The 27,058-nt window shown below is 40.0% G+C and overlaps 2 protein-coding genes and 1 pseudogene across 2 annotated transcripts; 1 reads left to right on the top strand and 2 right to left on the bottom strand.

Moving 5' to 3' along the window:
- Positions 1–155: 155 nt before the first annotated feature.
- Positions 156–3,664, top strand: LOC144050336 (UDP-glucuronosyltransferase 2B4-like; annotated as a pseudogene).
- On the bottom strand, positions 3,379–12,523 carry chrna3 (cholinergic receptor, nicotinic, alpha 3). The gene is made up of 6 exons (XM_077563021.1): positions 12,420–12,523; positions 11,374–11,513; positions 9,770–9,814; positions 7,787–7,896; positions 5,508–6,702; positions 3,379–4,136 (listed from the first exon to the last, which is right to left on the bottom strand). The coding sequence occupies exons 1-6, from the start codon at positions 12,481–12,483 to the stop codon at positions 4,008–4,010; spliced, it is 1,683 nt and encodes a 560-aa protein (XP_077419147.1). The 5' UTR covers positions 12,484–12,523; the 3' UTR covers positions 3,379–4,007.
- Positions 12,524–14,890: 2,367 nt separating this feature from the next.
- chrnb4 (cholinergic receptor, nicotinic, beta 4 (neuronal)) lies at positions 14,891–21,652 on the bottom strand. The gene is made up of 6 exons (XM_077563371.1): positions 21,495–21,652; positions 19,011–19,156; positions 18,895–18,939; positions 18,669–18,778; positions 17,492–18,545; positions 14,891–16,143 (listed from the first exon to the last, which is right to left on the bottom strand). The coding sequence occupies exons 1-6, from the start codon at positions 21,541–21,543 to the stop codon at positions 15,976–15,978; spliced, it is 1,572 nt and encodes a 523-aa protein (XP_077419497.1). The 5' UTR covers positions 21,544–21,652; the 3' UTR covers positions 14,891–15,975.
- Between the last annotated feature and the right edge of the window lie 5,406 nt (positions 21,653–27,058).

Raw genomic sequence — 27,058 nt, 5'->3', positions numbered from 1 at the left:
TTTCCATGTTTCTCCCCACTAACACACCTGATTCATGACCAGGATCGTTATCAGGCTTCTGCAAAGCTTGCTGATGAGCTGATCAATAGATTCAGCTGCGCTGAAAGGGGGAAGACATGGAAAACAGGCTGGATAGTGGCTCTCGAGGACCGAACATGGCCACCCCTGTTCTGGTAGAACCCTTTGAGCGTAGCCACTGGGTGAACATGGAGGTCCGGATTAAAGCACTCCACTATCACGGACACTCCGTAAACGCGATTCGGACAGACAAGAGCTGGTAAATCAAGGACGGCATGCCGCACTACGGACCCCGTCACTGTATCCGTCAGCGAAGTGTTCCACCTGGTCTTTGTCGACTCCCTGTTGGAAAAGCCTTTTCTCTGGAGAGGTCACAAAGCTCATTGGTGACCTTTGTGGGTCTAAAGCGTCATATCTTCACGGCTATGAGCGGTACGGGCAGTATTATGCGCAAATTGACCAGCGCGATATTACGAGATGAGGATTTAATGGCCCGTCTGAGGGAGCGTCAGTACGACCTGCTCCTCACTGACCTAGCGATGGGCACGGAGGGTCATTTTGGCTGACGCTCTGCAGTTACCTTTAGTCTATAATGTGCGCTGGGTGATGTGCAAGGAAGGCCATCAGGTCCTGGCGCTTTCCCCTTTGTCTTACATACCCGTGACTGGCTCTGGGCTGTCTGATAAGATGACTTTTCTTCAGAGGGTCAAAAATATTGTGTACAGACGCTCCCCAACTTATGAACGAGTTACGTTCCGAGCGATCGTTCATAAGGGGAATTTGTTCGTAAGTTGCTTCAGTGCTATATTTTGTATTATAATTTATGTTTAAAGAGAATACGTACAGTACTGTACTACGTATGTTAGAGAGAGAGAGCGAGAGACACACACAGTATGTACATGTACGTAATAAGATAAATAAAATGAAGTTTAACTTACTTTTGGAAGATGTACTCGATGTTTAAGGATTTGATGGAGGAGGAGGAGGAGGAGGATTTTATATCATGAGAGGTTCTTCGTCGTCGCTGGAATCGGCTTCAAAAGTTACTTCCTCCTCCGTAACTTCAATGTAGGAAGAAGTTGAGGGTTGATGAGTATCTTCCTTGGAGGATTTACTGGAAACTGGCCGAAAGAAGCGATCTAACGACGATTGCACAGTTTTCTTCTTTTTTCATCATAAATGATGCGGTAGCACTGTATGGCATCATTCAATTGATTTGCAACCTTTGTGCAACGTTCAATATTTGGGTCTTGCTGCTCGAAGAGTGCGATGGCTTTATCTATGAGCGACAGGCGTTTCTTCTTCTTCCTCCTCCTCGACACGTTGCTGAGCCTCCAATGCTGGGTGAGCTCTCACAGCGCTAAGCGTCGGTATTAGCGGCGGAAAGAAGCACTACAGTACTCGGAAAAAGGTGCGCAATAAAAAATCTACCTTACAGCATCTCTTTCCGAACATTTTTTGACATGCGCGCATGCGCGCAGACATGTTCGTATGTACCGTTGTTCGTAACTCGAATGTTCGTAAGTAGGGGAGCGTCTGTACTTTGCATTTGGGGAGGTTGTGCATACATTTTTCATCACACCCCAATATCAGGCTTTTTGCAACCAGTTCTTTGGCCCAGAGGTGAGATATGATGAACTTATACAAAGAGCAGATTTAGTCTTTTAGTATTTTTGTTTCCTCGCCCGACCATGCCCAACGTCATCTACATGGAGGCTTCCAGTGTAAGCTTGCAGAACCTCGACCCAAACATCTGGAGAAGTTTGTACAGAGTTCTGGAGAGCGCAGTCATCATCATGTCTTTGGGGACTATAGTGAGCCAACTCCCTGCAGATATGGCCGATAAGATCGCGGCGGCTTAAGCCAAGCTCCCCCAGAAGGTCACCTGGCGCTATAAAGCTGCAAAACCTTCCACTCTGGGCAACAATACGCTGCTTGTGGACTGGATGCCGCAGAACGACCTTCTCGGACATCCCAAGGTGAAACTCTTCTTGGCTCACTAATGGCATCCAGGAAGCAATTTACCACACAGTACCAATGGTGGGAATACCCTTGTTTTTCGACCAGCATGACAACCAATCCGTCCTACAGGGACATCATGCAAAGGCTGTCCAGGCTGCACAGAAATCAGCCACTCGACAACGCCCTCTTCTGGATGATTATTGTTATGAGGCACAAGGGCGCAGCTCACCTGAGGACCGAGTCCTATAAGCTGCCCTGGTACGCACAATAACAATATTTAGTACTCTCTCCTAATTATTGACGAAAATAACACATATATATTTTAAAGTGTCTTGTCGAAATTGCTCGTAATACTACACTTGTAGGTTTTTGCTCCATGTATTTTGTTTTGCACCCCTGGACCCACAAACCACAACTCCTCCCCTTTTTAATTGGCTCATTCAGTTTAAAGAGCAACATTATTTAGTACATGCTATACAAAGGGCTCATTGGATGTCATCATTTTATTCCAGATTCGGCACAATCTCGGTGATCAAATCTTCATTTATTTTTTTTACGTACAGTTTTTGTCTACATTGTTGCCTTGAGATCTGATTTTAATTCGTTATGTGACCATGCCACTCGTATCTCAGATCTTTCCCCATTTATCCGTGTTTTTTTTTTTTAAGGAAAAGAGCAGTCTGTAATATTGTACTTGAGAAAAACTCAGTAATAATTAAATATTTTTAATTAAAATATAAAATAATTTAATTGTTAATAGATCACGAGTTAATGCTTTTATCCAATTCTATTTGCTGTGCCCACTTTGAGCAGTATAGCAAAGTGTAATGTAGCCATGCAGACACAAATGTAGAAAAATCTTCAATTATTTCTACTGTGATTGGCTCAGTAAAATGCTGTAATATTAGTCATTTTTCATAAGGAACAAAGAATATACAGTATGCCCCAATTTTCCTATATGATCTGTCTAAATGCTTGTGTTAAAATATCTGTTACCTTTTTATGTCAGAAAGTGAGGAGATTCTTTGTCGCGGGCTCTCATTATTGATTGTCCAATCAAAAGACATCGCTCCGAGGAGGAGGGGGTTGTGGGTGATAAATGGAGCTTCTTTTTAAATGGGACCCTCAGCCCCAAAGGCATCATCCCACCGCTGATTTATTCACCAATAGAAAGAGGAAGTCAAACTGGTCTATAGAATCAGTATTTACAGCCTTTATTTATCATTTTGGCATCTTTAGATCCCAAAGCTTAAGGCCTTATATCATTTTTGGTCCATTTATGATGTCCCTTAATTGAGCTTCACTAGTTATTGGCACATCAGCATCATATTTCGGAGATTCCGGGTTTGAATCTCAGCGTAGGCCCTCCGTACAACCAAAATGTAGGTTATAGCTTCATTGAAGACCTTTTACATTTGGTTTGGATCTGAATACCTTGAAGAAATGCTCATGGAATATAAACCCAGTAGGGCTATGAGGTCTGCGGACTCGGGTCAATTAGCGGAGGACAGGCAGTCCCAAGTGTGAATGCTATTAAATTCTGGGTAAAAAAAAAAATGATACCCCCCTTTCCCCACATAATTGAGGTCGTAATATTATTAGTAAGATACTTTTTTTTTTTTGTCTTTAGTTATGCTGTACTTTTAATTATGTAAAGCACATTGTGTTACCTTCCAAGGTATGAATAAAAGTGTTTGATTAGATGTACCCTGTAATTGGGTGGTGATAAGTCCAGGGTGTGCTCTGCCTCTCACCCAAAAGTCATCTGGCTTCAGCTGGGGGAGATGCACATTTTTTGACAAACCTGTTGCAGGCAAGTTGTTGTAGTACCGCCATATCACCATATAGTGTCGCTCCTTCATCATGTGTGGTTCAGGTTGCCGCTTATGTTTCTGAAAACCAATTTCAAAGCCTTATGGTTTCATATGCGAAATTGCTAACATTTGCGTCTTGTCTTTTAAAATGTCCTAAAAATCTGTGCATTATGGCAGTCTGAATTGTGAAAATAATAATAACACAATATGTTTTCATATGTCTTCCCCAAGGAGAAGAGGCTGGAGGAAAAGGCCGGCGGTTCCTAGGATGCAGACCAGGACAAAAACCCACAGGAAGATGCGGTCGATCACCATGGCGACGTATTTCCAATCGTCCTGAACCTGCGAGATGAGCGACAATGACAAAGCAGTGAATGAACGCAAGGTACTTACAATAAAGACAAGACGCTGCTCCTGTCTTCCATGGAGGCTTTTTGAAAAGCTCACTTTAAAAAATAAATTAAAAAAAAGTATTACCTTTAGCAAAGAGAAATGTAAAGGTTAAAATTGTTGTTTGATTGTTATTACAATCATTTCTCAACAAAGCGTTATTTTTTATCCTAACATCACACATCTCGTTCCATTAACCAGATTGAAGACTGCTAAACAAACATAATGGCAAACTTCACGTATATATTTCATATATGTCCGTTATTACAGTAACCATCCTATCTTTGCTGACATCACGAACGAGTCTCTTCTTCTAACTCAATGTCTGTCACAGTATCAAGACTTGTGTGAAGCAATACTGTGCCAAGGGGCGTCTGCACTGAGGGGTAAAGAAAAAAGAAGAAGAAGAGTAGTAACCTAGTAGAAGAAGAAATCGCACAAGCTACGCTAATTGTTAGCTCAAGTAAGTCATTCAATACAACCAGCGGCTCCTCTTTTTGTGTACAACAACAACAACGAAATCTTCAGGTTGCTTTCTGATTGGCTATTTCTCCATTTGACGTCCCAATCACGTAGTGTGGCTTGCCCCACCTCAGTGTTGAACACGCCACAAGGATTTGCATCATAAAATATTGCACAGGATTAACATAAAAATATGATTTGCGATGAATGTGCCGTGAACGATCATCGGTTTTGCTGCCTAAGAGCGACGTCATCTAAAGGTGCTTTTTCTATTAGCTGCTGCTATATGACGTCGCTTATGTGTGACACATTTTCAGCCGTCCTTATTCCGGTTAATATCAAAATAAATCTAGTTAAAATCATCCCCAAAGCCTCATGCATTAAATTAATTAGCAAAGACTAAAACTAAGGACATGTTCGCTATAATTATAGTTTCTGTTAATTTTGTAAAGATAAAATGTTGTTTTAGTTAGTTTTTGATTTTTAAAAAGCATTTTAGTTTTTATTTCATTTCGCTAAAATAGTTTTTTAAAATTCTAGTTTTCTTGTTAGTTTTCATTATCTAAACTAACTTTGTACTGTACCATGCTTTAGCCTGTTCAATTTGGGTCGTCGTTTTTTCTGGAACACAAACTGGTTATTGCACATTTGAGACTGCTGACTGTTTCTTAATTAAAAACAGTTTTATGGTTTCTGTAAAAGTGTAGACATTACTAGTTTTATTAGTAAGATAACTACACTGGAACTCATCCAGTCTTTCAGGTTAATCACTCAGGATAACCGTTAAGAGACACCTGAGGAAAATGTTCAATCTGGGCCCGATCCTGGCTACGTGTGTAGCCTGCGTTAGTGAATTCTCACCTCCTTGGCCTCATTCTGCATTCTCATGTTCTCTGCGATGTATTTGACGCTCTCAATGGCCTCCCTGATCTCAGGGGAGAACGGCAGCAGGGTCAAGACTCCCGCATCCAGAGACTCGGAGCTGGAGCACTGACTCCCTGCTCCGGGCACGCCCCCTCCAGTCAGAACCCCTAAGCAGCCCAAGCCGCCGCCGCCGCCACCGCCGCCTCCTCCGGACTCCGCTGGCAGTTTCCCGGCCCTTTGGTGCCAGCAGCTGTTGCAGCGTCCCTCGCAGCACAGCGAGCCCGACCCGGCGCTTTTGGCCAGCTGCTTTGCGTTCAAGTTGTTGAGATTGGAGAGCTCCGTGTTGTTTGGGAGCCTCTGGCGGTTGGTCAGGCTGGACACCACGCTGGAGGCCAGAACCTGAGCCTTGTGTTGGGAACCCGAGGTGTGAGCACCGCACGGCCTCTGGTGGATCATCCGAACGGTGTCGTTGGTCTTCTCCGGGTCCCTCTCCGGTCGGGTCATGAACATGACTTTGGGCAGCAGTCCCAGGAAGACGCCGCGCACCCACCGCGGCATGGTGTGCGTCTTGGGCGTGCGGTAGTGGACGTTGAGCACGAAGACGGTGATGACGATGGAGAGCGTGACGAAAATCATGGTGAAAAGGAGGTACTCGCCGATCAGCGGGATCACCAGCGAGGTGGAGGGGATGGTCTCGGTGATGACCAGGAGGAAGACGGTCAGGGAGAGCAGCACGGAGATGCAAAGCGTGACCTTCTCGCCGCAGTCGGACGGCAGGTAGAAGACCAGCACGGTGAGGAAGGAGATGAGCAGGCAGGGGATGATCATGTTGATGGTGTAGAAGAGCGGCAGACGGCGGATGTACAGCGAGTACGTGATGTCCGTGTAGATCTCCTCGCAGCAGTTGTACTTGATGTCGTGCTTGTAACCGGGCGCGTCGATGATCATCCACTCGCCGCTCTCCCAGAAGTCCTTGAGGTTGATGGTGGAGCCAATCAGCACCAGGTCGATCTTGGCCTTGTCGTAGGTCCAAGAGCCGAACTTCATGGTGCAGTTCTGATAGTCGAAGGGGAAGTAGGTGACGTCGATCTTGCACGAGCTCTTGAAGATGGCCGGAGGGATCCACGTGACCTCGCCGTTGTACCGCAGCAGAGCTTTTGTCTTATCGTCGACCTGGAAGTCTCCGACTGCACTGCGGAGAGAAACCGGCAGGATGGATTAACCATCTTTTAGTTCTCAGGTGTGTTCGCATTTTGTCCTTTTTAATTCATTTGCTCCCCAAAATTTATAATAACGCTCTGTTTTAAATATTGCCATGGTCCCAAAAACGTATTTATAATTTTTTTGTTTTTATGCTAAAGCATACAGAAGGCTTTGATGCAACCCTTAACCTGAAGAGGTCGCTTAAAGCAATGGTAGTTATTACAAAAAACAGCCAGCGGGTGGCAGCAGAGTATAAGAGATCAACCAGGGCCATGTTGCAAAAAGCTATTTTTCCCAGTGTTTTAAACAGGTTTTAATAATGATTAAACTTAATATTCTAATGCTAGTTGCTGCAAAACGGAAACAGATAGAAATGTACTTTTTTCCCTATCAAAGAAGAGGCTCTAATCTTTCTTTTGGTAAGTTCCATGTTTTTATAGCCATAGAACACAATATTCTCTGGGCCTTGCAAAATCAGTCAAAATCTCGTAAAACAGCTGGGAGTGAAGGAGGTTGCTTCAGTGAAAATGGCCGGGAGTGAATGGATTAAACAAACTGAACTCTGTCCTCCCAAAGTGGTGATAGGATAATGAAGCTTCATGAACCACTTGCAATTTTTGTTAACGATATTTTTGGGCAATCTTGGTTTAAAGATGCAGTGTAAATTTAAACAATTAACATTACACTAGCTTTTATCTTTAAACCAAAAGCACCATTTAGAGGAGTAAAAAAAATATCATAAATGTTTCATGAAGCTTCATTTTCCCTTCACTGTCCAAAAGTATACCAAAAACGCGAACTTTAAAATAATTAATTTCTGACCGGTTCCCTGTTTTATTTTGTGTTTTTCACTTAGTCCCCAACAGCCCTCCGTAGCGCTTGTCCTCATGATTTTTTAATGACAAGGTTTTTGCATAATCCTGTTATGAGCAAACAGAAAACAGTCAAACACCCTAAAAACAATAGCACTTAAAGTATTTCTATCAGACAATCAAAAATTCATGCAGTAACAAGGGCAGCTTGTTATTGCCGATTAGCCTATCCTTAAAAATAATACCTCAAAAAACACTCACTTATTGTACAGCACAATATCAGGCTTCCATATCCTGTTGGATGGCACCCGTATGAACTCGACACCTCCGAAATCTTTTGGATTCCACTTGAGTTTGTAGTCATTCCAGATCTAAAACATAACAAATTGCATTCGACATCAGTCATAGATATTTGTGAATTTAGGACCACATAATGCCCCCCCCCCCCCAAAAAAAAATAATAGTAACATAAGACAGATGGTATCATATAAGGACTCCTATAACCTGAAAGTCATTTTCATGTAAATTTTCCTTCCGAGCAAGTGACAAATCAAGACCATTTGGTGGCTCGGTGGTCGATAGAAACATAAAGATTTTAGTGCCTGCTGCAAGATAAAAGTTAATACAAAAAGAGATCATAAATTGCACCATATAACCTAAGATGAAACATAACATATAATTCACACGCCTTGATTTTAAACCCATCCGCCCCCTCACACCCACACCCCTATTCCCTATAGAAACAATAAAAAAAAAAAAAGAGAGACAAGTCATTCAGTTAGCACAGAAGGAAGTAAAATGTGCTTAACGGGCCTTTTTGCTGTTGGCAGTCCTTGCAAGAGCCTTGAAGCGACAATAGAGAGGCAGCCAGTGAGTGCTGTAAAACTTGCACTTAATTAAATTTGGGGGGGGGGGGGCTCTCTTTTAGGTATGAATGAAAGTGTTTTCAGAAAAACAAAGGAGTGAAATATGTGACGTTTAAACCTGCTGGACCTGAGGAACCATATGGGACCTCTTTAAGTGTCTCGTCAATGTGTACACAATGACACAGGACGCTTCATGAGGGTCACTTATTCTAATCCACTGAGAACAGTATCAAAAACTTTTACAAAGCTTTAAAATTCATCACAAATTTTTCAACATCTCTGGTCCACCTTTAGTCATCCAGATTTTGCTCATACAAAATACAGTATTGAAAATAGAACTGAAAATGAAATAATTGAAATAGATATTATTTTGAGAAACTACATAGAAAATAATGTAAATAAAAGTCATTTTTATTTATTTATTTATTTTTAATTAATTAATTATTTTTTTGCATAGGAAATGATGGAAATAAAATATAGTTTCTAACACATTTTCTCATTTGAAATAATGAAATAAAAATCCATAGGAAGTAATGTGTATTTTAAAAATCGTTGGAGCTAATGTAAATAAAAATGTAGCTAATTATAGAGAAAGATTATATGATATAGAATAAATTAAAAAAAAGTCATAGTAAATCATGGAAATCACCTCCCCCAATTTTTTTTGAAGTCATTGGAAATAACAGATTTTTGTTATGTTATATGAAGCAATACAATTTTAAAAAGTCATGGGAATAATTGATTTTTTTAAATATATATTTTTAAGTCATTAGAAATAACAGAATTTGTTTAAGTTATATGAAGCAATGTAATTATTTTTTTTTAAGTTATAGGAAATAATGGCCTTTTTTTAAGCCCTTTGAAATAATGTGAATATGAAAAACTATAGGAAAATAGGAAATTTTGTCATAGGAAATAATGGATTTTTTTTTTATCATAGGAACTGCACAATTCACAAAGCCACGTGTGTAGAATTGATACTCACTGAACTGAGGTTTTATTGGCGTATTTTCCCGTAAACTTGTGGTCAAATTCTGAATTGTACGACTTCAGTAGTTCAGCTACAGTTATGCAGCTTTGTTGTGCTAATTCAAATAATTAGCCAGGACATGGTTGATGCATTTAAAGAACAACCGTCACTCTTAATTTAAAATCAAATCAGTTTGTTTCCTCTGCTTATCTGGACATGGGCCTCAGTTGTGATGCTTATCGTGGTTTTAAGGACCTGGACTGCAAGGCATCAATGCGCTTAAAAGCTGCCCCTCGTACCCTACACACATAAATAATTCAAACTGCCGGCTTTCTACAGGCATGCACTGTGGCAGAGGGAAGGGTCCGTTACGGGACGTCCTTTGCTTGAAAGTCCACTTGAACTTACGTGTCTCAGCCACAGGTTGGTCTCCATGATCTGGTTGACTTCATCCTGACGGCAGAGCAGTAGAGAAGATTTTAGGACGAGACTCACTTGAATATTTTAGCGACAATGTTTTCACGGGCAAGCGTCCCCCTTGACGCTTGCGTGCTCCCAGCATTCTGGGCATTACAGGCGAATTTAACTCGATGTTTTTTTTTTATTGTTTTAAACAGGACATATTGAGGACATTTTGAAATTATATAACAATGGACTGTGATCCCCCAAATATTCGCTGTTCACATTCATAAGATCACCTATTTGTGTTTTTTCTTGGAAGCTATTCTTCAGTATTTGCAGAAAAACTCACTTAAGTAGTGTTTTATGTGCTCTTTCTGAAATGCCCTAAAATACCACAGAAAGGCACTAAAGGCTGGCATAAATAGGAAAATAGTACAGTTAGTCCAAAGAAGCACGCACTTAACTCATTCACTGCCATTGACGGCTATATACGTCAAAAATTCATTTGAACTATTAGTTTAACATTTTTTTTCCACCTCTGTTAACAAGAGTATGAAAACCTAGGGAAAAAAAATCTTTATTGTACATTTAGAACAGATATAAAATGTGTGATTAATTGTGAGTTAACTAGTGAAGTCATGCGATTAATTCAAATAAAAATTGTAATCGCCTGACAAGATGATTATTAAGAATTATGGGCATCAGGCAATTAAAAGTTTTAGCGTAATTAATCGCATCACTTCGATAGTAAACTCACGATTAACCACAAATTTTATATCTGTTCTAAATGTGCAATAAATTTTTTTTCTAGGTTTTCATACTCATGTTAACAAAAGTAGATTTTTTTTTTAAACTAATAAAAAATTTTAAATTATTTTTTGACGTTTATAACCGTCAATGGCAGTGAATGAGTTAATACACGTTTAAAAAAATGCAATTGTCAAAAATTTTAAGGGTATGGTCCTCAAATATTGTCCTCCCTCTAATAGACACCCGTGCTTCAGCTGTGTCATCCACTCGAAAAATATAATCACCCCTTATTAAATAATCACCTGCATTTTTCCTCCATCAAATATTGGCCTCTGTTCTAATAAACATAAAGACCATGCCTCAACTAATCACTGTAAGCGTCTTGGACTTGAAAAATATCAATGCCTTTACCCAAATATAAAGCCAAAATGAAAAATAATATTTAATATAGAATTTAAAAAAATTAAAAAAAATACAAAAAAGAAATAAAACACAACAAATTCAACAAATAAGAAGCATCTATTTGCCTTGATTCCACCGTCATATCTGCATAACTGACAATCTACACAGACATGATTGAAAAAACATGATTGGTAAATTAAAAGCCACTCAGGCAATTATGCTAATAGGCTAACAATTTGTAGCGTCCCACCTACAACACTGCTCGTGCAGTCACCTGCTGCCACTCTCTGATCAACGTAAATTTAATCCAAGCCTCAAATTGTCACGCCGCCCCCGTGCACCGTAGACCATCAGTCATGACTACATATTCATTAAGCAGAGTGATGAAGGTTTGAAGGAGCCCCTCCATAAATTGCGGCCAAGTATAGACATAACGTACAGACAAGCAAACTACTCACCACTTTGACCAGCTGGGACATGGAGACCTCAAACTGAACGATGACCGGCTCCGATACATTCTCCACCGGTCGAATGTACTGGTTGTACTTTGAGAAGATGACCGAGAAGAGCTTGTGCTCACCTTCTGAACATCCCACTCCTGATAGACAGATAGATGGATAGATGGATAGATGGATGGATAGATAGATAGATAGATAGATAGATAGATAGATAGATAGATAGATAGATAGATAGATAGATAGATAGATAGATAGATAGATAGATAGATAGATAGATAGATGGAGGGATAGAGGCATGGGGGAAACAAACTGACCTTAACAAAATACTGAAAATATTTATATAAAAATATTTCTTAAAAAAATATTTAAATAAATAATATTTGTTAAAAAAAAAATATATATATATATATATATATATATATATATATATATATATATATATATATATATATATATATATATATATATATATATATATATATAGTCAATAAAATTATATATAATGCAGGTAGATAAAATGTTTAAAAATATATTTCAAAAAAATATTTATTCCACCCCCGCGACCCTTGTGAGGAAATGCGGTCAAGAAAATGGATGGATGGATATTTATTCCATAAATATTTGTTCCAAAAATGTATCAAAGTAAGAAAATATACATCATAAATAAAATTTAAAAAAGTCAGAGTAGGTTTAGGTCATACAAAGCATATATTAAAATTTTGTGATGTGTTATGAAAAATCATAAATTTGAAAAATTTGTCTAGAATTATATAAATAAATACAAAGATACTTAAATAATAATGTAATATAGAGATTTAAAAAAAAATACATGCACTGACACCACTAAATGACTGCATTCTCTTTTTTATGTATTTATATATATATATATACTGTACACACACATACTGTACATAGTTTGTTTTGTTGCAAATGTCACAAAAATGAAGTTATGCTGCAGGTCTAAAGCATGCATTAATCTATACGTAATTAATTTAAACAGTAGTGTTTCCACTGTTAACTCACAGGAAGGGAGCAGCCCGACTCACCATGAAGATGCATCAAAAACATGGAACAGGTGGAGGCCAAAAGGAGGCAAAAAGTGCTTTTCATTTTCCTGGCTGCTGGATGAAGGCTGCGCTGGCTGGTTGGAGGCTCGGAGAAAGTGGAGAAAAGGAAGAGTGAAAGGATGCAGAGAGGGAAGGAGAGCGAGCGGTAGGGAGGGTGGCGGGCTGAGCCAGCCTCTGACAGCAGGTTGATCGCCACGGCAACCTATAAGAAGCTGCTGTGACAAGGTTGACTTCCTTTTATAATAAATACACTATTTATAATATACGGCTACGTATGACTTTTTGAGTGAATTTAGATTCATTAACAAAATCTAGTTGAAGGAATTGAACTCATCAGTTGCAGGCCTTGTTGTCATCACAGCAGCCACTGAGGTCAAATTCACTTCCAGTACGAGATATTTTCTTTGAACTCATAAATTAAGATTTGGTTTGTCGACTGCATAGTGTACATTATTTGTAAAAACGGCACAGTATCCATTTGAATCAAGGCCAGAACATCAGGAAAATCGCACAAAAAATAACACCTATTTAAATGGAAGTGATTTTAAGATCACAGCTTTAAGAAAACATTGACTTCTTGAAAATAAGTGGTGTGTATTTGGGGTAAGGCGTTTGTTTTTTTCAAGTGGACAATGTATCCAGGTGAATAATTGAAGCAAGTCAGGAGGTCTCTATTTGAGGATTTACAAATGTGGAAAATTACTTTTGTTATTATTTTTTAACACTACTTAGGAAGATGCGTTGATTTGGTCAAACCAGCAATTATTTAAGGCAGGCCTCAATTAACTCATTCACTGCCATAGACGGCTATAGATGTAAAAAAATAATTTGAATTATTTCTATTAGTTTAAATTTTTTTCCCACTTTTGTTAACAAGAGTATGAAAACCTATTAAAAAATGTATTAGAACAGATATAAAAATTGTGATTAATCGTGAGTTAACTAGTAAAGTCATGCGATTAATAACGATTAAAAAAAATGTATCGCCTGATGCCCCTAATTTTTAATAATCTTTTCTTTTTTCAAAAAAAAAGATTAGAAAAATAAATAAATTCAAATTAATTATTTTTTTCTAAAGAAAAGATTATTAAAAAAATTTGTGGCGTCAGGCGATTATTTTTTCTTATCATAATTAAGCGCATGACTTCACTAGTTAACTCATGATTAATCACAAATTTTATATCTGTTATAAATGTACAATAATTTTTTTCTAGAATTTCATACTCTTGTATGTAAAATGTTAAATGAATAGAAATAGTTCAAATGAATTTTTGACGTCTATAGCCGTCAATGGCAATGAATGAATTAATAAGGGGAGAAATTTAAGACCATACCCGTATAAAAAGTCAACTTAGCAACCATTAATTAGTGGCAAATAAGACCAATAAGGACAATGGGAGTAACGTGAAGTTTCTAATGACTCAATGTCAGAGTTTTGTGAGGATTCTTTTTAGAAATATGCCTGCTATTGTGTTTTTCACCTTCCTTTCCCCCCCAAATAAACGCTTCGCTTTTCCTCCTGCCAGAATGATTTTCCATGCTGTCCTTCAGTCAGACGAACGAGCAGTCCGGCAGATAAATTTAGAGAGGCCTCCGCTGACATGAAATGGGGAGGTGCCATACGGGAACTTCACTATTAACGCCGGACCCTTCAGAAAATATTGCTCTATTATAAAAATGTTTTGTGACGTTATGCTTTGTTTTGACCTCGTCTGTATGGTGGCTAATTGTGTCCATCCTGTCCCATCCATCACACAGATACAAAAAAAAAAACTCATTTAAAAGTCACAGTCTAGTAAAGCGTATAATAAAATGAATCTCACCCTAGTAGCTAATGACACCATGCATGCTGACATATTTACGACTTTTTGCCCATCTGATGGTGGAACCGGCAGGCAGGATGCAGTTATCTTAAAAAAAAAAAAAAAGGGGATTTAAGTCCATTTGGGAAAAAAAAATAAGAGAAGGAGGGGGTAGTTAACATGGAGGCTGATTGCTATCTCGTGATGAGGCTTTGGCAAAATGGGCGACAGTCTGCAGAATCTCTTAATGAGCACACTCAGCACCATTTAATGAGCGGTGTGTGCGCGTGTGTGTGTGTTCTATTTGAGCTCGGCTGTAGTGTCGTGACTGCTGGAATTTTTTTTGATTAGGGCTCTGCAATAAATCGATGTTTTTGGTTAATTTTAATTTTTATTTATTTATGTTTTGCAGCTTCCTTTGCTCAAAGTGCTTTTTTTCCGACTACTCTTATTTGTTTGACTGGATGACGCATTTATTAATTGAGACACTGATAAGATAAATGTATAATGCCAAACAGAATTCAAAAGGTAAGGCCTTTATTTTTATAAACATGTTTTTTTATAATATCAAATCACAATGTTTTATAGTCATAGTAAATCAAATTAAATGACAAATTAGCATCCAAATAAATAATAATACATAGCCTGCAGAATAATCAGCAGGTGCTGCTGTTTTGGTTAGCGACAGAGTTTAAGTGCGCAATAAATTAATCCGTAGCATCTATTAAGTGAAAATGCAAAACAATACAGCATATATTAAGACTTTATTTACAATTTCATACATTTAATCCAACTCGCAGGGACACCATTTTGTACACGACCTCACATTGTAATATATCACTTGATTTTCTAAACTCCTGTTGAGCGTCACAACCCCAGTTAGCCTTAATTGAGCACAGGACTGACACATAGTGGCAACCATTCACACTTTGTGTGACAAATACTCATTATCAGTTAGATGAAAAAAGCAATATTAAATCTTCTTTTTCAAGCGTTATAACTAAACTAAATGATCACTCCTGTCAACAAGACAGGGACTCATTTAAGCCTAAATCAGTTGGCGCCTGTCCAGAAATTTCACTTTTTTTGTTTTGTTTTGAAGCAGCGTGAGACAGAAGGCCTCTCCATAATGACCACAGATTGGCTCATCGATATAAACAGTAGGTAGATAGCATACAGCGCTGCTATGGGTCATTGGTAAGACAAATTTTTGTCTTGTTATTTAAATGTTCTGTATTAATAACACATGCTTTGTCTTTGATTAAAAAAAAATTGAACCTCTGTAGACTGGCACTTTAATAATGCTAAGGAAACATTCAATTTCCTTTAAGTCAGCCCTTAAAGCCTTGAGTCAGTCATGGAAACTTCTTTTGTGTCTCTGGCTGTATTATACTGCCCCCGGTGGCCAAGGTGCAAACACCAGATACAGCATAACGTGGGTCTGGAACGGATTAATGTCATTTCCATTCATTTAAATGGAGAAAAATAATTTGGCATACGTGTGTTTTGATTTACGAGTTGGATCATGGAATGTATTAAAAACTCGCAAATCAAGGCACCACTGTATTCGTCATCTTCTCTTAACACCCCTCATTGAGACTGCGCCTTCTTTTGCAGTGTAATAGGGAAAAAAAGACGGAAAAAAAGAAGATCACATTTATCACTTAATCCCTGATGTTCTGCAAATTTGCAAAGCCGCCTTCCCCAAATTAGATGCTAAAAACTCGCACTGATCAAATGCGAGGCATCTCAGAGGTGGGCTTCTGGTCTTGGTGAGGCACTTGACTCTGGAAGAGGGGCTGGAGGAACAGGCCCAGGGTGCCCACCACACATACAATGACGAAGATCCACAGGAACATGCGATCCACCACCATGGCCACGTACTTCCAATCTTCTATCACCTGCAAGCACAAACAGGAATCCAACTAAGGGGTGAGGGGTTAATGACAAATTGTGAGTTGGATCTCAAACCGGTGGTCTAATAAGAAGATGTGGTATATCATAGAGACCGGATCATCACAGTTTTATGATCTCCATAAAGCTTCCCCGCTATTGACCCTTCCACCCTATTTTCAATCCTATCCTTGGTTGTTTTTGGAAGCGCTTGTTCCTCACAGGTTCGACCCCCCCTGTCCTATTGATTCGTCAATGATGAATCACCCAATGTCCGCTTTTGATTTGCTGGTTTAGTGTCGTTAGCCACACTGTGGATTCTGATAAGATTGGAGTTTCCACTGCTGGATTGTGTACCTTGAAATGATACACAATCCACCCTTATACTTCTATTTCAACGATTCACTTAAAAACTCACCTATCACGCCTCTTCACATATTTTTGTGCTCTAAAAGTAACTACCGAAAATGCCTCACAAATGCTGTGTTCCTTCTAAGTGCCATGTTAGCGGAAGTGTTGCTAGTGTTGGCCACCGGCTGATAGCGAACATCAGCATGCTTGAAGATTCTACAGGTTCCTTGTTGGATTGACACCGGAGAAAGCAGGGAGGTAAGCTTGGCAGAGAAACATCCAACTTGCTGATGCTAATGGAGGATGCTAGCGGCTAGCAGCTTAACGTAAGGTATAGTAAAGGCCCGACTAAAGATAAAGAGTCATAGCGATACATGTATTTAAGACATGAGAGTCTGAAAATTTGAGAACAATTTTGGATGTTTACACTGAAGAGGAATAAAAAATATTTGTCTTCTTTGCGTGTTCCAAAACTTGAAGACAGATTTAATGTAAGAAAAAACACCTTTGCAAAAATGATTTTAATCTAACAGAGATCTCTGGACATCATGACATGCTCCAATTCATCACTTAACAGGTGGAATTCAGAGCGCCGAATGTGCCTCTTCCGCGTGTTAAATGGCTTCTTATAGTTAAAACCGACCGCCTCTCTTTCATTTGTAGACAAAACATACTCTCTGGGTACTTTTCCATGAGCGATGGCGAAAACAGAGTCATAATATCTAACAACACCAACTATCATTTGCTGTGATTCATTGCACCATGCTAGTTACCCGACACTATATTACGTCACGCTACGATGCACTAAGTTAGGTCACGCTATGATGCACTAAGTTAGGTCACGCTACATTAGGCCACGCTATGGTTCGTATTGGTAGACTCTGTCAGATGTGTATTTTCTGTTGCTTCACCCTCCACAAGCATACCAGCTACCCAGTACTGAAGCTGAGAACGGTTGCTATTTCAAACCCCGAGAAACGCAATCACTAAAAGCATTATACGTACACTTTGATCGTCATCATCCACCATCATGTGCTCCGCGACAAAGCGCACCCCGTTCACCGCCTCTTGGACGTCGGTAGCCAAGTGTGAATTGCTTCTAAGATGGAGGTCCTGCGTCAGGGCAAAACTACCAGGAACGCAATCCGTGGACTTCAAATCACCCTTCTTATCGGTGCGGCTAAAGCCCAGAGGAGGGGTTGTGTTTTTATGTCCTGGTGTGGAGAAGGCAGAGTCTGAAGGCAACAAGGAGGAAGACGCCTTGGGAAAACCAGTTTTGGATGCGACGGGGCAACCCAAACCCAGAATTGTCCTCCCCGATCGGAGGTATCGCTGTTGTCGTAGCCTCAGACGCGCAGTGTTATCGTGAGGGCGTCTCATGAACAGCAGAGTGGGCAGTTTGACCAGAAAGATGACCTTGACCCAGGGGGGCATGGTGTGTGTGCTGGGGGAGCGGTGGTGGACGTTGAGCACACACACGCTGGTGATGATGGAGAAAGTCACCAGCACCATAGTGAACATCAGGTACTTCCCGATCAGCGGCACATCCAGTGAGGTCGGGGGGACGATCTTGGAGATCAGGAGCAGGAAGACGGTGAGGGCCAACAGGACGGAAATGCAAAGGGTCATCTTTTCGCCGCAGTCCGAGGGCAGGTAGAAGACCAGGATGGCTAGAGAAGTTATCAGCACACACGGAATGATCAGGTTGATTGTGTAGAAAAGCGGCTTCCTCTTGATGATGAAGTCATACGTGACGTCCACGTAGGTGGCATCGAGTGGGTTGACCGTCCGCCGGCCAGGTAGCGCCAGGATGTCCCACTCGCCGCTGGGTGTGAAGTCGTCCATGCTGGCCACTTCCGTTTTCAAGATCAGGTCAATCTCCGTGTGGTCGTAGGTCCACGAACGGAACTTGAGGGTGCAGTTTTGCATGTCGAAGGGGAAATGCTTCACCTCAATCTTGCAGGCGCTCTTGTAGATGGCGGGGGGAAGCCAGTTAATGCTGCCATTGGAGAGCACAATGACGTTGGTGAAGACCGTCACTTCGTAGGTTCCGTCAGCACTATGGGAAGACAAAGAATTGACTAATCTTATGTCAGAACTTTGGCATGGTTTTTATCCTTGAGGTATTCTGTTAATGCGACACCTATGAATTTTAATGTAATATGACTCTTGTTCTACTAACTTGTTATAGAGGACGACATCAGGCAACCAGATGTGTCTGGAGGGGATACGCAGCTTGTCAATTCCTTCGTACTTGGCGGGGTCCCACGATAACCTGTAGTCCACCCAGTGCTAAACGGGATAAGGAGGGTTGGGTTCATTGTGAGTGAAGAATAATAGTGTGTAGAAATAGTTTGCTCCACTTGGACACGGATGCATTCAAGTTAAAGGTCGTTCATTATATTTACCTGTGTTAGCCAGACATTGGTGGTCATGATCTGCTCCCGTTCATTCTAGAAATGACAGCAGAGAATGACATTATAAACGGTTTCCACATAATTGTACTACTTTAACCAATACGTACTACGCTGATGAGCTGTGCCAGAGACACTTGCAGCTTCACTGTCACCCTCTCGGTCAGGTTGACCGCCGGGCGGATGAGTGGATTGTAGCGGTGCTCGCCTAGCAGCCAGTTAATGAGGCGCTCCTCGGAGTCGGCACCACCACAGCCTGGACAAACAGTTCGCTTTAATGATTAATGCTACGTTCAGACCGAACCGAAACGCTGGTCTCGCGTATGCCGCAACAGAGGAAGAGGAGGGATTTCCGCTTCGGTAGGTGGTCTTAACTTTAGTGTAGCATTGCTAGCTTGCTTCATACTTTGACAATTAAACAAACAAACTCATCAGATAAGCCGACCTCCACGCTTCTTCCTCCAAGCAATCCCGTTTTTGGCCCGGTCTCGGTACACGTCGATCGCCATGTCGTACAGCTCCGGGTCCCTGCAAACCACGACGATCAAGCTATCCTCCATCGCTATGCTACACAATCTGCACACAACCGCTTCCTGTGTTTCCTGTGTGACGTATTTGGTGACATAGACTATCTCGACACCGATTGGCTGTCGTTGATTCAATGGCGCCAAAAATTCAATTCAGCCAACGCCGACGAAATGAGCGAAGTAGCTAAATGCTCGCCGGAAACGTCCCAAACGCCCCGCCAGGCACTCCCCCGCCCCCCACGCGAAGTCCATTGACTACAATGCAATCGCACCGCCGGAACCGCCTCCCCCACTGTAACATAACTAACTCTATCAATCTTTCTCATTGTCAGAGAGTACACAAGGAGTTACAGCTATTATTATATTAGCAACAGAGTGGAAATAGTGAACCCCCAATGTTTACTTTTCATTTACATGATTATTATGCAAAAATGAGTAGTTGAATAAGTGTTTCTGTTACGGCCGAAGGTGCTTTACAGATAAAGCCCATTTCCTATCAGTTAACTTAATAACAAACTGTAATTGGAGAGTCTTGTTCAAGTAGATTTGCTGCCATAGAGAACTTGAGAACGCCATCAACTGTGACCTTTCGGATTGAAAATACGACTTGACGCACCAATGATCACAATGTTGTTCCGCTTCCAAACTTTGTAATGGCTTTCTTGTTGTTGTTGGGACACACTGGAAGTCATTAGCGGGCCAAACACCGCCGTCTGTCTAACGGCGCCATGCATGCTAGCACATCTGAGCCTTCTGTGATCTGGCTGGGATGCCCACCATGACTGTGCGCCCCCCATGGCTACCCCCGCTGCTTCGATTAGCAGATGGCATGTTGTCAAGACCTCGGGGGTCACAATCAAACAAGGGCTAAAGGCCATCCCTGCCTGAACTTGCAATTTGACCCGCTGTGTGTATCACCGGCGTATTTTTTTTTTATGTGAAAAAGTGTTGATTGAAAGTGTGGTCAGGCGTGGTTAATAATACCATGTTGAGGTACGCCCGTAACAACAACTCTGCTAACGCTCTACTTTATTTGGACCGCTAACCCTTTTAAGCCATTTGCTATTCGTTTGAACTGTTTGCGCTAATTTTAGTTATGCTATTTTTGGGTGGACAATATCTGCGCATTTGTTACTCGCCAACAAAACAGATGAACTGACGGCCGTTAGAAAACTGCGACTGTTTGTTTACGTCAACCATCAGTTGTTCGCGCCGTAGTTATAAGTCATGCACGCTCTCATTGCAAGATTACAATTTTATACAATTTCGCCATCCCAGCTACCTCATACTGTTCATTTGCGACTTCGACCTTGTTTCTCTCTCTCTCGTCTACTATATCAACAATTCAACACAACATGTTAAACTGCGAAACGAGAAGGAATGAAACTCTGGACCTCCTGTATGTCAAATGACAAAGTCTCTGGGGAGTCTGAACAAAACTATATACACCTTCACCTTGAGACCACCAATTGGCCGCTGGAAGAACAGCAGATGCCCCCCCCCCCCCCCCCCCCCCGAAAAAAAGACTCCGAAAGTTTAGTCAAAGATACACAAAGAAGTCTATTTTAATTAGAAAATCACATTATTATTATTATTATTATTAATTGTGTTTGATCATTATCATGTACAGTAATTTGTTTCAAATATTTTTTTTGAAGTGCTCTAGAAATAAGTGGTACGTTTTGCATAAATCATAGTAGAGAGATCATCAGGTGTGCGTGAACAATTATCCAATTTCACTCCTAGATCTGAAAATGATCAACTTATAACAAATCATGTATCTTATAACAACAAAATAGGTCATCTATCAATGCCAGCGACAGTTTGATGTGTTTTGTGTGTGTGTGTGTTTTTTTTTCCTCGTGTAAAATATGTGCCTTTGCTCACTGGTGGTCGAAACACTGCATTAGAACATACTTTAAGAGGCTGAGATTTGCATGAAATATTTTTGCGCAAAAGTCTTGTGACAATAGTAAATAATTCAACAGTACAAGTTCTTTGGCTAATAATAATAATGTCATTTCAGCAGCCTGTACATAACGCTCTATTGATTTGAATCTGTCTTACCGTGTATTAAAGTGAGCACACAAGCGACAACGGCGAGAGGAGTCGTCATTTTTCCGGTACCATGTGCTCATCAGCGGGACGAGTGAGCCTGCGGAAGCCTCAAAGCAGCGCTGCTCCGACCCGGCAAGTCCGGTACGGAACCAGCATGGAGCTCCTGTCGGTAAACAAAATCATCCGTCCAAAAAAGTATCACAAGTGGCTACATTGTGATTGTAACGATTGGCGGTGTGTACTTGAATGGTTGTTCGCTCATCCGTCCATCCAGCAGGGGGACGCTCAGACGACGTGTCCGCTCTTCAGGCGGCTTGTGAGCGTCCGAGACCTGCCCAGTTTCTCTTTAGACAGGAGCTCTCATGTCATGTACACAAGTGGACACTATTTCTTTTGGGATTACGAAGTCAAACTTCTTTCAGGCTTCCACTCTGTTGTCAAGGACACAAATGGACTTGCAAAAGTATGTTTTAAACAACTTTTTATTATTATTATTATTAATATTATTAGTATTATTATTATTAACAAAAACACTATTTCTAAACAAAACAAAAAAACCTTTATTTATAAAAACACAATTTCTTTAAAAAAAAAAAACTCCCTCATCTCAGCTTTATTTTAATTTCTTGAAAACAGTAAAAACTCTAAGTACAGTAGGCCAACTACAAACAGTGCTGTAAACTTTTATCTATTATTTTAATAACTTTGGGTACTCTGTAGTAAGTTGTTTGTTGAACTGAAAAAGTTTGGAAAATGCTGATCTCGTTTAACTGAGAAGGATCTGGTTTTCTTCTCAGTGGCATTGTGTTAAGATTATTGAAAATATACAAAGCTATTTTATTTAGATTTTTTTGGTCCTCTTTGTATTATTTTTTATCATTTATGGTTATTTTTTTATGTCTGTTTTAGAGTTGTCAAACAATAAAAAAATTTAATCTGATTAATCACTTAAATTAAAAAGGCAACTTTGAAGAGCACCTGTTATGTGTTAATTCTTTCTGAGGATGTCTTCCACATTTTTTGATGCACTTGCATGCACTCACCCTCCTCTTTTTTTAACCAGTTAATTACTTGCATAATTAAAAATGGGGGGGGGGGGGGGGATTACCCCAATATTTTGAATAGAACAAGTACTCTGAATGTCATATTTATTAAATGCTTTACTTTAATGCATGTAGTTATGTTTATTGCTCAACACACAACCTGTGGCTACCTTTAACGTAATCATCCGTTGTCAAGCTAAAGGATCATCTACGGTCAAAATTAATAGTGTAATTAATATGCGTTAATACATGCGTCAATTAATTAATTTATTTTGCGTTAATTATTAATCAATGAGTTAACACTTTAACTTTAACAGCACAACTCGATTTATTTGTTTTCATTTGTAGTTTATTCTACTTGTTTGTATCACATTTTATATGGGTGTTAAATATTTAATATTTTTAAAATATTTTTATTGGAAATTTTTTGTTCTTTTAATTCTACTTCAAATTATTCTTTTATGTATTTATTTATTTTACCAATTAAGAAAATGGACAGATGTATTTTCAATAGTACATAATAGTAATAATATTTTTTTACTATTATTTAAAACTTTGACCTTGTATTTCAAGTACCTTACAATGTTGCAAGAAAGCTAGATTTCATTTTTATTTTACATTGTACTTTTTCATTTTATTTTATTTATATGGCTTGTATTTATTATGTGTCACTGATGTTCTAGTGGTATGCTTTTCTTGCTCTGTTCTCACTCCCAGTTGTTAAATGTGAGTGTCCGTCTTTGTTATGTTCCCTGTGATTGGCTGGTGGCCTTTTGCCCCATGTCAGCTAAGAATAGTCCTTGTGCATGTACTTTATGCAGTATGCTTTATTTTAAACATTGTTCTTGTTTTGTTTTTTTGAAGGGGGACTACTGCCATCTCAGAACTGCGCGTCACATATTCTTACCACTCACCACCGCGCCAGCTACTAACCTCTGTTTCGTTTTTGTGCTAGCGGCCCCCGAGTGACAAGTCTTCAGGTACACACTGTAGCTTGAAACGTTGCCATGCCGACAGACGTTCAACTTGTCCAGTATGCGTGCTCCAAGTAAGTGAAACCACAGAAGTGCTGCCATCGCACTACCGTGTTGCACCGCTAGAACCCCTACATCATCACCACCGGCACCGGCGTACATATATCACACAGACAGTTCATTACCTGGAGTGCTGTACGAGCTCCATCTCCTCGCAACCTCGCCCTCATGCGAAATTATCGACTGTTCCTGTCGATTGCTCATCTGATTGATTCATGGTTTGCAACTATTTTTACCTATAGGAAATCATGGGAATATGATTTAGGCCTATCTGTCACCACGATAAAGATTTAATAACTTTACAGGCATTTTTTAAGTAACGTTCTTAACTGTCATTCGATTGTAAATTAAACCGATAAACTCACACTGAACGCTGGCTTGTGCCTGAGAGGCGAGTCTCTTCAAATTAAGATGTCTGTGAGGCAGTGGAGAGGTCTCTGGATGTAACGGATCATTGTGCTTGGGAGGTGAGTCTTTTTATATATTGTACTTAGGCACACGTACAACTTTGCACAGTCGCGTAAAGTTCATTTCATGTTTTACGGTCTTGTTAAGCTCCGCCCGAGTTTCAGCTGGATCTTTTTTCGTGAATGTCCACTATACTAACATTACTTACTAAAACAGTATATTTCTCAGTTGAGATATGTGGATACCAGAAAATACCTGAAGGATTGAGTTCACGGGTCCATGGAGCCTTATCTGCCAGATACGGAAGAAGGTCTAATGTATCCAAAATGGATTGTTCTCTGTTGTTGTCTTAGCCACGCCCACACATGAGCGTTTAATTAACTGACTGTTATTGCAAATGAAAAAGAAACTGAGCAATATTTGAATGTCACCTCACTTCAAGCTTCCCCTTTAACTCATTCACTCCCAGCCATTTTCACTGAAGCAACCTCCTTTGCTCCCAACTGTTTTACTGGATTTTAACCGATTTTGCAAGGCCGACAGAATATTGTTCTATTGCTATAAAAACATGGAACCTACCAAAAAAAAAAAAAGTTAGAGTTCTCTTCTTTCATCAGGAAAAAAAGTACCGGTATATTTGTATCTGTTTCTTTTTTGCAGCAATTAGCATTAGAATATAGCTAAGTTTCGTCATTATTCACAAACCTGTTGAAAATTCTGGGGTAAAGAGCTTTTTTGCAACATGGCCCTGGTTGATCTTTTATACTCTGCTGCCACCTGCTGGCCATTTTTGTCATAACTACCATTGCTTTATGTGACCTCTTCAGGTCAGAGGCTGCATCAAAGCCTTTTGAGTCTAGCATAAAAAAATAAAAAATAAATTAAAAAAAAACCATATATTTAAAATATAACATTTTTATACATTTTTGGGAGCAAAATGAGTTAAGTAAAATTCAAACAATACATTTTTCTTCCACTTTAAAGAACAATTTCAAATCTTCCTCTCCCAAGAGCATCAACACAGCCGCACTCGCCTCTGATTCCTTTAGTTTTGCTGTCGACTGAAAACAATTGTGTTTGGTGTCCAAAGATGAAATTCAGCCAAGAGATCAAAATTGTGTCTTTTATTTCTTACTGTTCCAATAATTTTGGAGGGTGTGTAGATGACGAAGGAAGCATACAAAATATGTTCAGCCTTGGCAGGTGGAGAGAGCCATTGTAGTGTTATATGATGCTTTCATAAAGATCAGGACGGTGAATACGATTTAAACCATAATAAAAGCGTCAACATAAACATGAACTTGGCTTTCCCCGTGCAAAAATCATGTATTTTTCATAAGTCTGCGTGTAATAGATAAATGGACTTTGCTCAGCCGGTGTAATCGGATGAAGGTTATCTTATGGAGCCTCAGAGTTCCGAGGGATCTGTTGTTGCTCATGCGACTTAACCAAGTCAACTGGCTCCCTAATCACATTCAAAGCGCAGTCTATTTACTTTGTTGTGGCTGGAGGCAACATGAGGCTGCTGTAAGAGTCCCGTAAATGAGGGCATCGCTCCCCTAATGCCAAAACAGTTTACATGGCTGGAGGGGAGAAGGGGTGCGGTTGGGCTGACAATGGGAGGAGGGTGCTTACAATAATGAGCTAAGAGGACCAATGTTGTGTTATTTAAAGGCAAAGCTGGTCTATGACTACGCCGCGGATGTGTCAACGTGAGCTAGCGCATACACGGCCATTGAGGTACTGCCTGGAAACTTGAGCTAGCTAGCATAATGTCTCGGTGAAGTTATGTAGAATTAGCATTTAAAACTAAAACTTGGTCCACACATGCGCATGAGCTCATGAAAAAGGACGCCAGCCATTAAGTGTTTGGACGAAAGAGGGCTAGCATAACCAAGCTAGCTAACTTTCCCTAATATGAAAAAGAGATATTAGGCTATCTAAATTTTTCCAATCATCCATTATCTATTTGTCTTGTAATCATGTTGTAGTACCCAGAGAAAACTATTTTGTAGTAAGTAATGTAACAATTTCAGACTATTTAACTCATTTACTCCCCAAAACGTATAAATACCTTCCATTTTAAATGTTAAGCTAAGTATCCCCAAGATGTATTTATAAGTTTTTTTATGTTTATTTTTTATTTATTATGCAGCCTCTCAACTGCGGAAAACGGTTGTAGTTATTACAAAAATGGCGAGCAGAGTATTAGAGCTCAACTGCGGAAAACGGTTGTAGTTATTACAAAAATGGCGAGCAGAGTATTAGAGCTCAACCAGGGCCATGTTGCAAAAAGCTCTTTTCCCCACTGTTTTCAACAGATTTGCAAATAATGATGAAACTTAGCTATATTCTAATGATAATTGCTGCAAAATGGAAACAAATAGAACTATACTTATTTTCCTGATGAAAGAAGAAACTTGAATCTTTCTTTTGGTAGGTTCCATGCTTTTATAGCAATAGAACACAATATTCTGTAGGCCTTGCTTCAGTGAAAATGTCTGGGAGTGAATGAGTTAAGTGAGAGTGAAATTTCTCATGGTATACTTGATGATCCCTCACGGCACACTACTGTGTATATACATCCACGCTTACGCTTAGTGTAAACGTTACGCTAAAAAAGGATTATTAAGATTTTCTAGGATCGTTTGGATGATTTAAGAGTCTCCTTTAGTGAGTGAGCAAATAACCAGCCTTCTCTATTTGGAAGCTAACCTGGTCCTTAGGGGAGTTTGCGAGTGTGGGGAACAGGGAAGAAGAGCAGAATGAGGAAAGTTGCAGACATATGGCGACTGTGCTGCGAAGCAGTGTGTGGGTGATGAACATTTTCCACCAGTGGCTGAGATCACAGCGGAGCGGGCAAGAAGAAAGAAGAAATAAAGCTCTCAAGGGGAGCGGCTCACCATCTGGATTGTCGGGAGCAGTGACATATCCAATTTGGCTCTACCTGTGCGTGGACCGCTTGCTAACCTCTCTCTCACCGGGACCACATCTTGCACGGTGAGATCAAGTCACGCTCTTGCAGACTTGTCAAATCCACCTCCAAGAACTCAACAGAACTCAAAAAAATAAAAAGTAAATGTTAGCG

Source organism: Vanacampus margaritifer, chromosome 4, assembly GCF_051991255.1.
Source record: "Vanacampus margaritifer isolate UIUO_Vmar chromosome 4, RoL_Vmar_1.0, whole genome shotgun sequence".
NCBI classification, from domain to species: Eukaryota; Metazoa; Chordata; class Actinopteri; order Syngnathiformes; family Syngnathidae; genus Vanacampus; species Vanacampus margaritifer.
The sequence above is the reverse complement of the archived record's forward strand: the minus strand, read 5'-3'. Positions and strand labels throughout refer to the sequence as shown.